This window comes from Neofelis nebulosa, chromosome 13 (genome assembly GCF_028018385.1).
Source record: "Neofelis nebulosa isolate mNeoNeb1 chromosome 13, mNeoNeb1.pri, whole genome shotgun sequence".
Lineage (NCBI taxonomy): Eukaryota > Metazoa > Chordata > Mammalia > Carnivora > Felidae > Neofelis > Neofelis nebulosa.
This window is the reverse complement of record NC_080794.1, coordinates 58,965,897-58,982,227: the sequence shown is the minus strand read 5'-3', so window position 1 is coordinate 58,982,227 and position 16,331 is coordinate 58,965,897. Positions and strand designations below refer to the sequence as shown.

The 16,331-nt window shown below is 37.7% G+C and overlaps 1 protein-coding gene across 3 annotated transcripts in view; it reads left to right on the top strand.

The window, feature by feature from the left end:
- NOC3L (NOC3 like DNA replication regulator) overlaps window positions 1-16,331 on the top strand; it is a 52,169-nt gene that overhangs the window by 9,420 nt on the left and 26,418 nt on the right. For 2 of the 3 annotated variants that reach the window (XM_058697222.1, XM_058697223.1), the window contains exons 7-17: window positions 663-824; window positions 1,006-1,099; window positions 4,652-4,827; window positions 5,217-5,345; window positions 9,580-9,711; window positions 11,431-11,511; window positions 11,828-11,928; window positions 14,717-14,789; window positions 15,124-15,187; window positions 15,319-15,390; window positions 15,976-16,157. In XM_058697222.1, the coding sequence (XP_058553205.1) occupies window positions 663-824; window positions 1,006-1,099; window positions 4,652-4,827; window positions 5,217-5,345; window positions 9,580-9,711; window positions 11,431-11,511; window positions 11,828-11,928; window positions 14,717-14,789; window positions 15,124-15,187; window positions 15,319-15,390; window positions 15,976-16,157 (1,266 nt within the window). The remainder of the gene's footprint in view (window positions 1-662; window positions 825-1,005; window positions 1,100-4,651; window positions 4,828-5,216; window positions 5,346-9,579; window positions 9,712-11,430; window positions 11,512-11,827; window positions 11,929-14,716; window positions 14,790-15,123; window positions 15,188-15,318; window positions 15,391-15,975; window positions 16,158-16,331) is intronic. The other variant, XM_058697225.1, reaches the window with a different exon arrangement.

Here is a 16,331-nt window from a genome sequence, read left to right as displayed (position 1 = left end):
TTACAATTTTAAGAGGCGCTGGATTGGATCCTGGGTCTTCCAGGTCTGGAGCCCCACGCTCACACAAGTTAGGGATAGCAAATAGGTAGTAGCATATGTATCCTACTCCCTGCTATGGCAGTCATTGCTAACCAAACAATGCTGCTTGTCAAGGTATCCAGCAGGCAATAGTAGTTTAGCAAAGCAAGCACATTCATTGAAACCAAGTCTTTACTTCTGTATTACTTCATACAAATGATTTTTGAAAGGGTCTTGTTGAAGCTGAAGTTAATGTGGACACATTATCTTTAATTCCTGATTAATTTGTGTAGATGTGATTAATATATTTGGTGTGTAACATTTTAATTTATTTCAAAAAGTGTTTTTAGAGAAACAGGACATACGCTTTAAGAAAACCCAATGAAAGAATTTCAAAGAATAGGTAAATTAATAAATATAAACTGTTTTTTAAGTCTATCTCTTCTAACTACTTAACAAAAGTATGGTTAGCTTTAGTGATTTATCTTTTGGTAATGTGAACAGTATCTGGAGTTGTGTATGGCTTGACTAGACCCCATGAGTCATTGTGTGGCTTCCACTTGTGCCATATGTGAGGCTGTTGTCTTTTGTTCATAATTGTTTTGCTATGGTTACTCTGACCTTATAAGTTATTTCTTTAACAGATTAAAAAATTGAAAGAATTACGTTCCATGCTGATGGAACAGGATCCTGATGTGGCTGTTACTGTTCGAAAATTGGTGATAGTTTCCCTGATGGAGTTATTTAAAGATATTACTCCTTCATATAAAATACGACCCCTCACAGAGGCAGAGAAATCTACCAAGGTAATGCTGGATACAATTACTGCACAAAATAAGCTGGACATTTTGGGGAGCTGGAGATGGGAGAAATAGTTTGTTTTGTTTTTATAGGACTGGGTACATACCAGGCATTCACGTTTTGTGCTAACTTAAGGATTTTAATATCTTGATTTTAAAAAATGATTGGTCTTTTTGGTCTTTTCAGATTCGCAAAGAAACCCAAAAGTTAAGAGAATTTGAAGAAGGCCTGGTTAGCCAATATAAATTTTATTTGGAAAATCTGGAGCAAATGATTAAAGGTATGTTAATTTTATTTTTTAATTTTTAAAATTACATCCCAATTAGCATATAGTGCAACAGCAATTTCAGGAGTAGATTCCTTAATGCCCCTTACCCATTTAGCCCATCCCGCCTCCCACAACCCCTCCAGTAACCCTCAGTTCTCCATATTTATAAGTCTCTTCTGTTTTGTCCCTCTCCCTGTTTTTATGTCATTTTTGTTTCCCTTATGTTCATCTGTTTTGTGTCTTAAAGTCCTCGTATGAGTGAAGTCATATGATTTTTGTCTAATTTCACTTAGCATAATATCCTCCAGTGCCATCCACATAGTTGCAAATGGCAAGATTTCATTCTTTTTGATTGCCGAGTAATACTCCATTGTGTGGATGGATAGATAGATAGATAGATAGATAGATAGATAGATAGATAGATAGATATGCCACATCTTCTTTATCCATTCATCCATCGACGGACATTTGGGCTCTTTCCATACTTTGGCTATTGTTGATAGTGCTGCTATAAACATGGGGGTGCATGTGTCCCTTCAAAACAGCACACCTGCATCCCTTGGATAGATGCCTAGTAGTGCAGTTGCTGGGTCATAGGGTAGTTCTATTTTTAGTTTTTTGAGGAACCTCCATACTGTTTTCCAGAGTGGCTGCACCAGCTTGCATTCCCAAAACATATTTTTAAAGTATGTAACATACTAAGCTTTGTTCAGGAAGGTGAGTTCTATATTCTGTGCTCTGTGGTGAGAGTCACCATAGTGTATTGTCAAGAGCGGAGTCTAGAGTCTGATTTCTTAGGTTCAAATCCAGGCTCACCACTTGTTACCCATGTCATGGGCAGATCACTTAATCTCTCTGTGCTTCTGTTTTTCTGTTTATAAAATGGGAATAATAGTACTTCATAGGGTTGTTGTGAGAAGTAATTTATTACTAAAAGGTGCTTCGAGCTGTGCCTGGCCTGTAAAGGCACTGTATTTGTTTGATCAGCTATTAGCGTTATTGTTGCTGCAGTCCTTTCCCTAGTGTTACAGGTTTTTTTGAATTTGCGAATGGTTGGAATTTATTCTGCTGGCTTTATTTGGAGAGGGTAGTTAGGGGAGAAGGGTGACTTGGAAGTGGATGAAATTAGTGCCTTGAAAATGGACTTAGAGGTCAGTCATACTGGATGATAAACTCTTCCCTCAAACCCTTATTCTTTTTCTCTTCAGAAAAGGAAGGGCATAGGAAAAATTGGAGCATGAATGGAGAAGGAATTCGGTTGCCTAGGCCAGGTGCTTTCACTTGACTCATTTGGGCTCCTTCACTCAGTGCTGGGCCTACAGATCACCCCGATGCTGTCTCAGCTGGAATGGAACTACTGAATCCTGTTGGCCCAGTAAGGGCAGGAGGGAGTATAGTGGAAGTAGGGGTGGGTGCCATAGATGTTGGTTCTATGCTCTGGCAGCCCAGCTGGAGCCTACTTAATAGCATATATTGTAAGGCCTGGGAACTTTATGTAGACCAGCATTGTCCAGTGGAAATGAGACACCTATGTCATTTAAAAAAAATGTGTAACCACGCTTAAAAATAAAAGCAGTATGTAACCACACTAAAAAAAAAAAAAAAAAGTAATAAGCTATACTATGTGTATATACAAATTATTTGAACGTGTAATCAATTCAAGAAATTTTTTTGTGAAGATTATTTGAGAGAGAGCACATGTATGCATGAGTGGGAGAGGGGCAGAGAGAAGGTGAGAGAGAGAATCCCAAGGTGCTGATAGGTGCTGTCAGCACAGAGGGTCTCGAACTCATGAACTGTGAGATCATGACCTGAGCCAAAACCAAGAGTTGGTTGCTTAACTGACTAAGCCACTCAGACGTCCCAACATGTAATAAATTTAAAAAATCAGTAAGGTATCTTAATTCTTTTTTTGGAACTAAGTTCAAAATCTGGTGCATATCTCACACAGCACATCTGAATTTGGACTGGCCACATTTCACGTACTTAATTGTCAAATGTGGCTAGTGGCCTCTGTATTGCATCATGCAGGTCTGGGCCTTTTCTGAGCAGCTTGAACCATTATGAAGTCCTGTTTTTTAAAAAATTTATTTATTTTTGAGAGAGAGAGCGAGCACAAGTGGGGGAGGGACAGAGAGAGAGGGAGACACAGAATCCAAAGCAGGCTCGGGGCTCCAGGCTCTGAGCAGTTAACACAGGGCCCGAGGTAAGGCTTGAACCCATGAACTATGAGATCCTGAACTGAGCTGAAGTCGGACACTCAACTGACTGAGCCACCCAGGCGCCCCTATGAAGTCATCTTTTTATGTTAAAAAAAACCATGGTAAAATAGGTATAAAATTTATCATTGTAACTATTTTTAAAATGTATTGTGTGGTGGCATTAAGTAAATCCACAGTGTTGTACAACCATCACCACTATCCATCTCCAGAACTTTTCCATCTTCCCCAACTGAAATTTTGTAACTATTAAATGTTAACTACCCATGTCCTCTTGCCTCCAGCCTGTGGCAGCCACCATTCTACTTCCTAATTTGAATTTAATGTGGATTTGACTTCTCTAGGAACCTCATAAATGAAATTATACAGTATTTGCCCTTTTGTGACGGGCTTATTTCACTTAGCATAATGTCTTCAAGATTTTTGTAGCATGTGTCAAAATTTCCTCTCTTTTTAAGACTGAATAATATTGCGTTGTATATATATCTTTACCACATTTTGTTTATTCCTCCATTCATTATGAAGTCTCATCAGCTTTAAGTAAATAGAAGATACGGTTCTTAGGAATACGGCCTGTTTAAGGAAAACTCGTATATGTGAGAAGCAAGTTTAAAACAAAGGCACTATCATCCACACTGTCTTTCTTATCTCTGGTTGTATATGATGTAGAGGGAAGTGTTGAACCTACTCTAGAAAAACCAGCATATTTTTATTTTCAAGATGCTATGTTACAGTAGTAGGCAGAGTATGTATGTAGAAACTTCTAGAAAAGAGGTACTGTGAATCATTGGCTATTTTGAAGGAAAATTTAAATCTCTTCTGGCCCTCCTGGGTAAAGATATCACAGCATCAGCAAGAAGTCAGGAGAAACGATGTGTTGGATTCTCAGAATTTTTGGAACATGGAAGTGATTGGGGCTCAGAATCTGGAACTTGCTCATATTCACCAGCCAGTTAATAGATGACTAGGATTTGAACCCATGCTTCTTGACTTGTAGTCTAGTGTTTTGGGGGAAGTCCGGTAGAGCCCATCCCAAGGATTCTTTTAAGGCATTCAGTTCCCTGTCTTCCCCTACCCCCTTTATCCCTGAGGTCTTTTTCCCCTAATGATACATCTTTTAATATGTATGGAAAGCCAAGGTTCTTAACATTATGTTAGAGTCAGACCATGGATGATGGCAGATAAATTTTAATGGTAACATTTTTACTCGTGTCTCAGACACAATTCATTTAAGAATTTGTCCAGTGTATTGAGTTGTTGTGTTATTGCATATTACTGTAAAAGAAAGCTAATTAGTTGAAGTTTAAATCAATGAGTGAAGTAACTACATTTATCTTTTGATCAGATTGGAAGCAAAGGAAACTGAAGAAAAGTAATGTAGTTTCCTTAAAGGCATACAAAGGACTGGCAGAAGTGGCTGTGAAGAGCCTGTGCGAGCTGTTGGTGGCGCTGTCTCATTTCAACTTTCACAACAACATCATTGTACTGATTGTCCCTCTCATGAATGACGTGTCAAAATCGGTGGGTTGCTTTAAGTGATTGTTGTTGTCGGCTTTGTGATTATTATTATTTTTTCTCTTTCAGAATTCTTTTGGAGTTATGATTTATTGCTAACATAGGGTCACTTTGTTAAACACTGTGTCTAAAAATTCTTTGAACAGAAATATAGTGTGGTGGTTCTGAGCAGGAGGCTGGTCTGCCCTCTGGGGATCATTAGGCCGCGTCTGCTCACAGTTTGTCACAACTGCCTGCCATGGCTACTGCTGGCATCTAGCGCGTCAGGGCTGGGGCACTTCTAAACACCCCACAATGCACAGGACAGCCCCCCACAGTGAAGAATCGTCTGGCCTAAAGTGTCAGTGGTGCCAAAGTTGAGAAACGCTGGCTGAGTGTAACATTTTATTTTTCAGATATCTGAAATGTGTTGTGAGGCAGTAAAGAAACTGTTTAAACAAGATAAATTAGGCCAAGCTTCCCTTGGTGTAATTAAAGTGATTTCTGGTTTTGTGAAGGGCAGAAATTATGAAGTTAGACCAGAGGTAAGCCTTTCTTTTCTTTGCATTTTGTTTTTAAATTACAACAGTTAATGAAGAATTTTATTCTTTGTAGAAGTGTATAAAGTAGAAAACTCACCAGTTACTAGGTGTAACTACTCTTAACAATTTAGTATGTATTCTTCTAGATGTTTTTCTATATAGATATAAACATATCTACTTGTTTATATGTATTTTTGCCATCCATGGAAGAACATTCTCGATCCCAAGATTATAGATTCTGTCCGTCCAGAAGAGTGTTAATTTTTATATTTAAACATTTAATCCATCTGACATCTTTATGTGTGTGGATGGTATGATTGCAGATCTGATAACATATATACTTCTTGAAATGGATAGCCAGTTATTCCAATACCACTTCCCTTTTGCTACTGATATAAATGCCGCGTTTATTTTACGTTAAATCTCTACACAAAATTTTATTTCTCAACTTTCTGTTCTGTTGATTCAGTAAATCCCCTACATGTAACATACTGCTTTTAGTAACCGGAGCTTTATGTTTATCGTATATAGTATACAGTTCATCTGTAGGATGGTACTGATCAAAATGGGCATTACTGATAAAAGGCACAGACCTTCTTTTTTTCCTCCAGAATATTTTAAATTACTTTTATGTATTATTTTAAATGGAATTTAGAATGAAGGTTGTTTTTTTTTTTTTGTTTGGTTTTTTTTTTGTTTTTTTTTTTTTTGCTTCCTTTTCCTGAAATAGTCTACACAGAATCTGATTGGAACTGATTCAAAGTGTAGATTAGTTTGGGAGAATTAAAATAGTTAAAGAATCAGTTTTTTTTTCTATTTACGAATATGTATCTTGCCATTTATTTAAGGCTTCTTTCATGTCCTTAACTGAAATTTTATAGTTGTCTTCATTTGGGTCTTAGATATTTTTATTAACTTCATTTTTAGTCCTATAGTTTTGATTGTTAAACTGATGTTTTCTAGAACTGTTTTATTCCCTAATTTTAAGTCTTTCTTTGCTGTCTAATCCCTTTCATTTCTCAGAGCTGATAATTTTAGTTGGACAGCTAAAATAAATATTGGGCTTAAATAAATACTCAGAACTGTAGAGTGATCATATACTAAGACTTGAACATGAAACTTGCCCATAGGGAAACACTTCCACTTTAGTGATGCTGTAATATAAACCACATCCTTTAATTTGTTGGGTGTTTGTTTTTGTTTTTTGTATTTTTTTTGTATATATTTAGGTTGTATGATGTGATTTTTCTTTTTTTTAAGATTACACGACATGATGATTTAGTATACTATATGTTGTGAAATGATTACCACAGTCGAGTTAATTAACACATCTGTAGTCTCTTAATCTTTTTTTGTGAGAATACTAAAGATTTACTCTTAGTAAATTTCAAATTATACAATATTATTAACTATAATTACTGTGCTGTAAATTAGATCCTCAGAGCTTACTCATAACTGAAAGTTTGTATCCTTTGACATTTCCTCATTTCCCCCATTTCCTGGCAACAGCTGTTTTTAGTACGCATTGGACTTTTTTTAGATTCCACATATAAGTAAGAGCATACAGTATTTGTTTTACCATGTCTGGCTTAATTCCCTTAGTGTGATGTCCTCTGGGTTCATCCCTGTGGTGACAACTGTCAGGATCCTTTTTAGTGGATGAGTAACGTTTTATTGTATGTATATGGCACAGTTTCTATATTCATTGATCTGTTAGTGGACATATAGGCTGTTTCCATATCTTCGCTGCATGTTGTGAGTAATGCTGCAGTGAACATGGGGGTGCAGATATCTCTTTGAGATACTGATTTCATTTCCTTTGGGTATGTCCCCAGAAGTGGGATTGCTGGATCATATGATAATTCTGTTTTAATTTTTTGAGGAGTTTCCATGCTGTTTTCCATGGCTGTACCAATTTGCTTCCTGTCAGTAGTATACCAGGGTTTCCTTTTCTTCATGTCCTAATACTTGTTTTCTCTTATCTTTTTTTTTTTTAAGTTTATTTAAGTAATCTCTACACCTAATGTGGGGCTCAAACTCGACCCCGAGATCCAGAGGTGCATGTTCCTCTGAATGAGCCAGCCAGGTGCCCCTATTAGCTTTTTGATAATAGCCATTGTAACTGGTGTGAGGTGATATTTCATTGTGGTTTTGGATTGCGATGATTAGTGCTATTGACCACCTTTTCATATGTCTGCTGGGCATTTGTTGTATGTCTTCTTTGGAAACTGGTCTTTTGCCTATTGTTTAACTCGGGTATTTGTTTTTTGCTGTTGAGTTGTAGGAGTTTCTTGTATATTTTGGATATTAACTCCTTGTTAGATATGTGGCTTACAGATATTTTCCCCCATTCAGTAGGTTGCCTTTTCATTTTGTTGATGGTTTCTTTTGCCTGCAGGAAATGTTTTGTTTAATGTAGTCCCACTTGTTTATTTTTGCTTTTCTTGCCTGTGCTTTTTGGTTTCTTATCCAAAAAACTCATTGCTGGGACCAATGCCAAGGAGCTTTTCCCCTATGTTTTTTTCTGGGAGTCTTATGGTTTCAGGCCTTATTTTTAAGTCTTTACTCCGTTTCAAGTTAATTTTTGTGAGTGGTGTAAGACAGGGCTCCAGTTTCATTCTTTTGCATGTGGATGTCCAGTTTTCTCAACACTGTTTATTGAATAGACTGTCCTTTCTTCGTTGTGTATTCTTGGTGCCCATCTTTTAAAGTTGATCATCTTTAGGGGTGCCTGGGTGGCCCATTTGGTTAAGCGTCCAACTTTGGCTCAGGTCACGATCTCACGGTTTGTGAGTTTGAGCCCTGCGTCGGGCTCTGTGCTGACAGCTCAGAGCCTGGAGCCTGCTTCGGATTCTGTGTCTCCCTCTCTCTCTGCCCCTCCCCCACTCGCACTCTGTCTATCTCAAAAATAAAAACATTAAAAAAAAGTTTTTAACAGAAGTTGACCATCTTTAATGTGGAGTTACTTTATTTTTTATTTGTGAGCAGGTAGAATACCTACAGAATACTCCAACTGATCTTTCTGGTACCTGGGATGACTTCATGTTCACTGTTTATGCTTTTCTTTCTTGTTTCCATTCTATGCTGAAAACTGAAATACTTTGCTTTCTTACAAATGTACATATTGGAACATTGGAATAAAACCTATAGTTCTCAAGTGTTTTTTCCAGGAATGCTGCTGTGACTGCAGGAAGTCAGGAGAGTGTTTTCTTCCAGAGAAAATTAGGATTTTGAACCCCTTTTGTCTTTGTGTTTGGATGGTTGCTGTAGTACACAAAACACCAATTACCAAATTTCTGGATTTTTTGAATGGCTTAAGGTAGTAGTTTGCGGTCCCTAGATGAGCATCAGCTGGGAATTAGAAATACAAATTCTAGGGCCCCACTCCAGACTTAGTGAATCAGAAACTCGGAATGGGGGTGCCTGGGTGGCTCAGTCGGTTAAGCGTCCGACTTCGGCTCAGGTCATGATCTCACGGTCCGTGAGTTCGAGCCCCGCGTCGGGCTCTGTGCTGACAGCTCAGAGCCTGGAGCCTGTTTCAGATTCTGTGTCTCCCTCTCTCTCTGCCCCTCCCCTGTTCATGCTCTGTCTCGCTCTGTCTCAAAAATAAATAAACTTTAAAAAAAAAAAAAAAAAAAAAGAAACTCAGAATGGAGCCCAGCTGTTTGCATTTTAAGTCTTCCAGATGATTCTTATGTTTGCTGAATTTGGAGACCCATTGGCTTAAAGGAAAATAACTAGTCTTAAAATTAATAACATTGGTCTACATGTTTTTTGTTTTGTGTTTTAATGGGGGGCAGGAAGCTGAAGATTAGAACTGTTCACTACAAAATGGAGGCTGGTTTGGCAAATTAAAATTGGTTTAGAAATATGTGATTTATATCCTTTCCTCCCATACTGGCCCATACCTTTTTCTGGCCTATCTACTGATTGTACCCCTATCGACCGATCCTAGGTGATGTGTTCTCTCTTCCTTATACTTCTTACACTGAATACTAATAATGTTATGTGTATTTAGCCAAATACTGCGTCCTTTTAAAGACACAAATTGCCAAATATGTTTAGCAATAACATGATAGTATTTTGTATGAAATGTGATAGAAGCTGTATCAGAGTTTTTTTGTTTGTTTGTTTGTTTGCACAAAGGAAGGAATTAACATTGTTAAATGCTTTTCTGTATAAAGGTTTTGAGGGCGATATGAATATTAAGCTGTATATTGTGTTTTCTTCACATTAGATGTTAAAAACATTCTTGTGCTTAAGAATCAAGGAAGTAGAAGTGAAAAAAGATACAGAGGACATTAATAAACCAAAAAAGTTCATGACTTTCAAGGAAAAGAGAAAAACTCTTTCAAGAATGCAGAGAAAGGTTTGCTTGATTTCCTTTTTTGTTTGATTTGAGATTAAAATCATAATGTAGGGGCGCCTGGGTGGCTTGGTCGGTTAAGCGTCCGACTTCGGCTCAGGTCATGATCTCACGGTCCGTGGGTTCGAGCCCCGCGTCGGGCTCTGTGCTGACAGCTCAGAGCCTGGAGCCTGTTTCAGATTCTGTGTCTCCCTCTCTCTGTGACCCTCCCCCGGTCATGCTCTGTCTCTCTCTGTCTCAAAAATAAAAAAATAAACATTAAAAAAATAAAATAAAATAAAAAAAAATAAAATCATAATGTAGGCACAGGAAGAGATCATAGTTAAATATAGATGTGTTAAAACCTAATGTTTAGAGAATTTTATTTTTTCGACTTCTTGTAAAGAAATGTCTTATTGAATTAACTAAACTAACAGTTCACTGGCAAAAAGAGCAGTAGCTGAAAAAATTTCCTTGCCGTGCTGGCTTTTATTTTTTTGCTCTTTAGATGGTCTTAGATTCATTGTGATACACAGATCCCTTCCTTGGCAGAAAGGTGACATTCATGTAAAGTTGGCAACAGAGTGGATTTTTGTTAATTGAACCATGTTTCTTTATTGGCTTGTATTTGAAACCTAGGTTGAAATTCCAGCCCCTTGTTTATTTAGTATGAGACCTTGGTAACTTCTTTTTTTATTATTATTATTTTGACAAATGGAGCTAGTAATAGCACCTACCTCGTGGGTCACTCTGCACTTTAATAAGATAATGTATGTAAAGTACTTAGCAAGTGCATAATGCTGGGCATACTTTATAAACTTTAATTACCACCACCACCATTGTTATCACTGTTGTTTCTCAGAACATTTCTAAATAGTTTATTAGGGTTATCAAATTGCTTATAAAAACAAAACAAAACATTTCCAGGGATATCTGTCTTTGAATGTGTCTAATAAATTGTGAAAATAGGACAGAAGTACAAAAATAGACTTAATCATTGTAAACAAATGAAGGTAAATATTTTAATTGTTTGTACTATACTATTCTAATATAACTCGGAATCCGTGTTAGGAATAGCATGTATGTAGCTGTGGTGGGGAAACAAAAGATCCACTAAGAACATGGCCGTTAACTCTGCATGCAGGAAGGAAACTCTTCTCAGTCAGTCCCCCTGCGTCTCACACAGCTTAGCAACCATTGTTTGCTGCTCTTACAGCATAAGGAAGTGGAAAAAACTGATATTTTGTTGAATTTCTATATAGTATCTGGTTTTATGCATTGTATGTCAGTGTGTCTAGGGGTATTGCTAATGACTTGTTTCCATGTTACAGATGATTTAACAGTAAGAATTATTTCTGGGCTCCTTGTGTTCTTCCCTTTTTTTCCTCTTTTGAAAAAATGTAAATCGTGGAAAACTACAGAGAGTAGCATATCCCATGTGTCTACCATTCACAATGAGCAAACGTAGTAGACTTACTTCACTTTTGTTCTTGAAAAGAAACCATTAGTGATAGAGTTAGCATCCCCTTTGCGCCTCTCCCCAGTCTTGTTCTGCCTTCCTCTCAGGAGGCAGCCACTGTCCTGAGTTTGGTTTGTGTATGCTTCTTCTCCAGGTCTGTGTAATTGTGCTTTTATCTGTGTTCTAGGGTATGTCTTTCAGAATATTTACATATATATGCCTCTCTGAAGCTTGCTTTTTCACTCAGCGCTATATACTCTTATTCTTTCCCTGTTTCTTTCCAGTGGAAGAAAGCAGAAGAGAAATTGGAGAGAGAGCTTCTAGAAGCAGAAGCTTCAGAGAGCACTGAGAAAAAACTTAAACTGGTAGGCAGTTTCACATTCTCTCATGCTTGTGAAATGTTTTGTTAAAGGGTTTTAACTGGAGATTATTGTTTCAATTTGTGGCAGTATAATCTTGGTTTATTTCATGAGGCTTCCGTATGCAAGAACCTGGCATGATCATTGCTGGTCTTAGGAGATCTCAGGGTGTGTACCTTCATTCTGTTTTGAAGCTCCTAAGATTGGATTGTGGAGAGGGTTAGGAAGGGACAAAAAAGGCTGAACTTTGAAAGTCATCTTTCTGGTAACTCAGGAGAAAATATACAACGTTATACTAAAGCCATTTTCTTTCTTCTGCCAGCACACAGAGACTTTGAATATTGTGTTTGTAACCTACTTCAGAATATTGAAGAAGGCCCAGAGGTCACCTCTCCTGCCAGCAGTTCTAGAAGGTCTTGCCAAGTAAGGGCTGTGTAGGTTGAAACCTTTTAGATTCTTTCTAAACCAAAAAAAGCATGAACCTTAAACAAGGTTCACTAAGGATGACCCCATGACCTTCTCCGTTCTCTCGTTCTTTGTCACCAGCCTTTCCTTGAAACTGTTCCTAACATTTTTTAGTTTTCTCATCTCAAACCTTTTATTTTTTTAATCTCCTTCAGTAATTCCTTCCTTCTGCTTATTAAGTTCTGGGGGTCCCAAAAGTTTATCTCACAGTTCTTTTGTTCCTTTCGCACTGTGGTCAGTTATCCACTGTCAGAGTTTTGAGTGGTCCGTGCAGGCAACTTTTAAGTCTGTTCTAACCCTGCTTGCACCTCATTTCTCGAGCCCTGTCTACTCTTCCTGCAGAGAGAGAGCTTTTGGTATATTCCAGTGAACCTGTTGGGGGATATGAGCTAGAATAATGGTCGTTGTGATGGATTTCCAGTTATTTGAGGTAGTATCCTATAGAACAGTGCAATAGAAATATAATGTGAACTAGGTATGTAATTTAAAGTGTTCAGTTAGCCACATTAAAAAAGTAAAAAGGAATTGGTGAAATTAATTTTGATATATTTTATTGAATCAATTTATCTAAAATATTTTGACATATATTCAGTATTATTAAGGAGTTATTTAATATTCTTTTTTCTTCCATAAAATCTTCAAAAACTGATGTGTATTTTACACTTACAGCATATCTCAATTTGGACTAGCCCCATTTTAAGTGCCTAATAGCTACATGTGGCTAGTGGCTGTCATTGGACAGCACAGCTTCAGAAAGAGGACTGATGGTTGGAAAATAGAGAAGAAGCAAGTTCTGTTTAGTATAAGACATTACTTTCTTTTTTTTTTTTTTTTTTTTTTTTTTTTTTTTTTTTTTTACTGTTGGTTTATTTTTGAGAGACAGACACACACAGAGTGTGAGCGGGGGAGAGGCAGAGAAAGGGAGATACAGAATATGAAGCAGACTCCAGGTTCCAAGCTGTCAGCACAGAGCCTGATGTGGGGCTTGAACCCACAAACTGCAGGATCGGACTGACTGAGCCACCCAGGCACCCCCATAAAGACATTACTTTCTAATGACTGGAGCTATTTGACAGTGGGATTATAAAATTGGGCCTTGTTATTAAAGGATTCAAAGAGAGGGCCTGCTGTTTGTTTTTCAGTGACCAATTGCTTTATTTAAAAAAGTTTTTAGTTATACTTACGTTAAAAATTCAAGTGATGCAGGGGCACCTGGGTGGCTCAGTCAGTTAAGCATCTGACTTTGGTTCAGGTCATGATCTCATGGTTTGTGAGTTCAAGCCTCGCATCGGGGTCTGTGCTGACAGCTCGGAGCCTGGAGCCTGCTTCAGAATCTGCGTCTTCCTCTCTCTGCCCCTTCCCCGCTCACACTCTGTGTGTCTCTCTCCTCAAAAATAAATAAACACTTAAAATTTTTTTTAAAAATTCAAATGATGCAGAAGAATATAAAATTAAAAATACAGGGTCACCTGGGTGGCTCATTCGGTTGAAGGTCCAACTTTGGGTCGGGTCATATCTCATGGTTTGTGAGTTTGAGCCCTGCATCAGGCTTTATGCTGGCAATGCGGAGCCCGCTTGGGATTCTTGGTCTCTCTCCTCTCTCTGCCCCTCCCTCTCTCATGCTTTCTCTCTCTCAAGTTAATAAACTTTAAAAAAAAATTACAAGTTCCCTATATCCCTGTATATATTTTCCCTATATATATATATATTCCTATATATATATATTCCTATACGTGTGTGTGTGTATGTGTGTGTGTGTTGGTCTGTTTTCTGTCACACAGATGGAATCATACTATATGTAATGTTTCATAACTTTTCTTTTTTGATAAAATGGTTACTCTGGGTATCTGTCCATGTTGGCATGACTATATCCAACTTTTTTTTTCCTTTACATTTATAATACTTCATCTTATGAATCAATAATACGCTTATTTGACCAGTCCCCTATGCTGCATTGGAAATACCTTCATGCCCTCGTGTGCATATATTGCCAGGTCAAAGGGTCTGCTCATTTTAAATTTTGATAAATATTGCCCAGTTGCTTCCCAAAAAGATTGTACTAGCACAGAGGGAATGTATCACTTCTAAGATTTATATCATGTCAAAGGCTCTTGCACTAATACTGAAGAGATATCTTGACTTTTAAGTACTTTAGTGCCTAGTACTTTATAGTGTACAGAGTGCTCTCACATTTAGTAGATCAGATGATTCTTCCTCTATTATTCTATTGAGTGATTTCAGTTATTTCTAGAAATAGAGTTCCAGGACTGTAAGTGACTTACCTAGGATTGAATAGGTAATTAATTGCAGAACCTCAACTAGATACTAGACCCAGTATTCTCTCATTTTGTTTTTTGAAGTTTTTGTAGGATCCATATTCCTATAAATAACAGATTTCTTTCCCTTTTCCCACTCCCCATTTTCCTAGAACCTGATGCTCCTGGCCCTTTTATGAGTTAGAACAGCATGGAGTACTTTCCTTGGGTAGTTGTTTGTTCTTGTTTCATAGGGCATAAGTATTTCTGAAATATTTTCAGTTTGTTTAGTGCCTCATCTATTTTATGCTGGGTGTTGTCAAAAAGACCAATTTGAGTTAATGAAAAACATCAATAATCACCACTGTCTCCATTGTGACTAACGTTGAAATAAGGAATATTAAAAATATGGTTTTAAAGTCAAATTTAATTTCTGGCTGTTTTATTTCTCTTTTTAGGTCACCCATTAACTAAACTCTGTTTGATTCTAGGTTTGCTCACCTTATAAATGTCGAGTTTTTTGATGATTTATTAGTAGTACTGCATACTCTCATCGAATCTGGTGTAAGTAACTCTGTTAATGAATTACTTTTTAAGATATAAATGGTAATTATTATTCTTTTTTTTTTTTTTTTTAAATTTTTTTTCAACGTTTTTTATTTATTTTTGGGACAGAGAGAGACAGAGCATGAACGGGGGAGGGGCAGAGAGAGAGGGAGACACAGAATCGGAAACAGGCTCCAGGCTCCGAGCCATCAGCCCAGAGCCTGACGCGGGGCTCGAACTCGCGGACCGCGAGATCGTGACCTGGCTGAAGTCGGACGCTCAACCGACTGCGCCACCCAGGCGCCCCGGTAATTATTATTCTTAATGTCCCCTTTCTCCCTTTTTTTCCAAGGACCTGAGCTATCAAGAAAGCCTTCATTGTGTCCAGACTGCTTTTCATATTCTTTCTGGTCAAGGTAAGATAATTTACTTTGGGAGGCTGCGACATACCTAGTTGTTGTTTGTTATAATTTCAAAGGTGACATTCTGAATATTAATCCTTTGGAGGCTATAAAATACCTAACTGTTGCTTGTTGTAATTTCAAAGGTGACGTTCTGAATATTGATCCAATGAAATTCTATACACATCTATATAAAACACTGTTCAAGTTACATGCAGGTATGTACATTTATATATTGTGTGGTTTTTTTCTTAATCTTTTTTTTTTTTTTAAGTTTATTTATTTATTTATTTTGAAAGAGAGAGCAGAGGAGGGGCAGAGAGAGAGGGAGAGAGAGAATCCCAAGCAGGCTCTGCGTGGTCAGCACAGAGCCCGACGTGGGGCTGGAACTCATGAACTGCGAGATCATGACTTGAGCCGAAATCCAGAGCCAGACACTTAACTGACTGAGCCACCCAGATGTCCCTATATATTGTGTTTTTAATAAATACTTACCTTTTAAGAATATATTGTGACTGGTATTATAGTCCATGAAAAATGAAAAATCAAAATTGGCATATAAAATGGTGGCCTGCTGGTGTCACACATCTGTGTTTAACCTTATGTAGATGTTGGAGAGAGCGTCTGGAATTGAGATGCTACAACCAGCGCTTGTCCTGAGCAGTCTGGTCCTACTTCGTTAGTTAGGGAAATGATTTGGGACAGGTGATGACAGTTCATCTTGAGTTTTTCTGGAGTGCAGTGAAGTTTTGCAATGACAAAGCCAACGGGAACAGGCCTGACGGGTGTATCTGCTGTCGTAGGTGCTACCAACGAAGGCGTCGAGATTGTACTCCAGTGCCTTGATGTCATGCTAACTAAGCGCAGAAAGCAGGTTTCTCAACAGAGAGCCCTTGCCTTCATCAAGCGTCTTTGTACCCTTGCTCTTCATGTTCTTCCAAATGCAAGCATTGGCATTTTAGCAACTAACAGAATATTGATGCATGTAAGTAGCCATGCAAACAAATGAGTAGAGCTAAGCTTTGCTATGTGCAACAACAGTACTGTCTTGTTTGCATCTTTCTCCCCATTTACATTACTACTGTACTACTGTAGTAACAGCAAAATAGCAAAATCCAGCGAGAAAAGAAGTACATAACATTACAAAAGGAAAGCATTC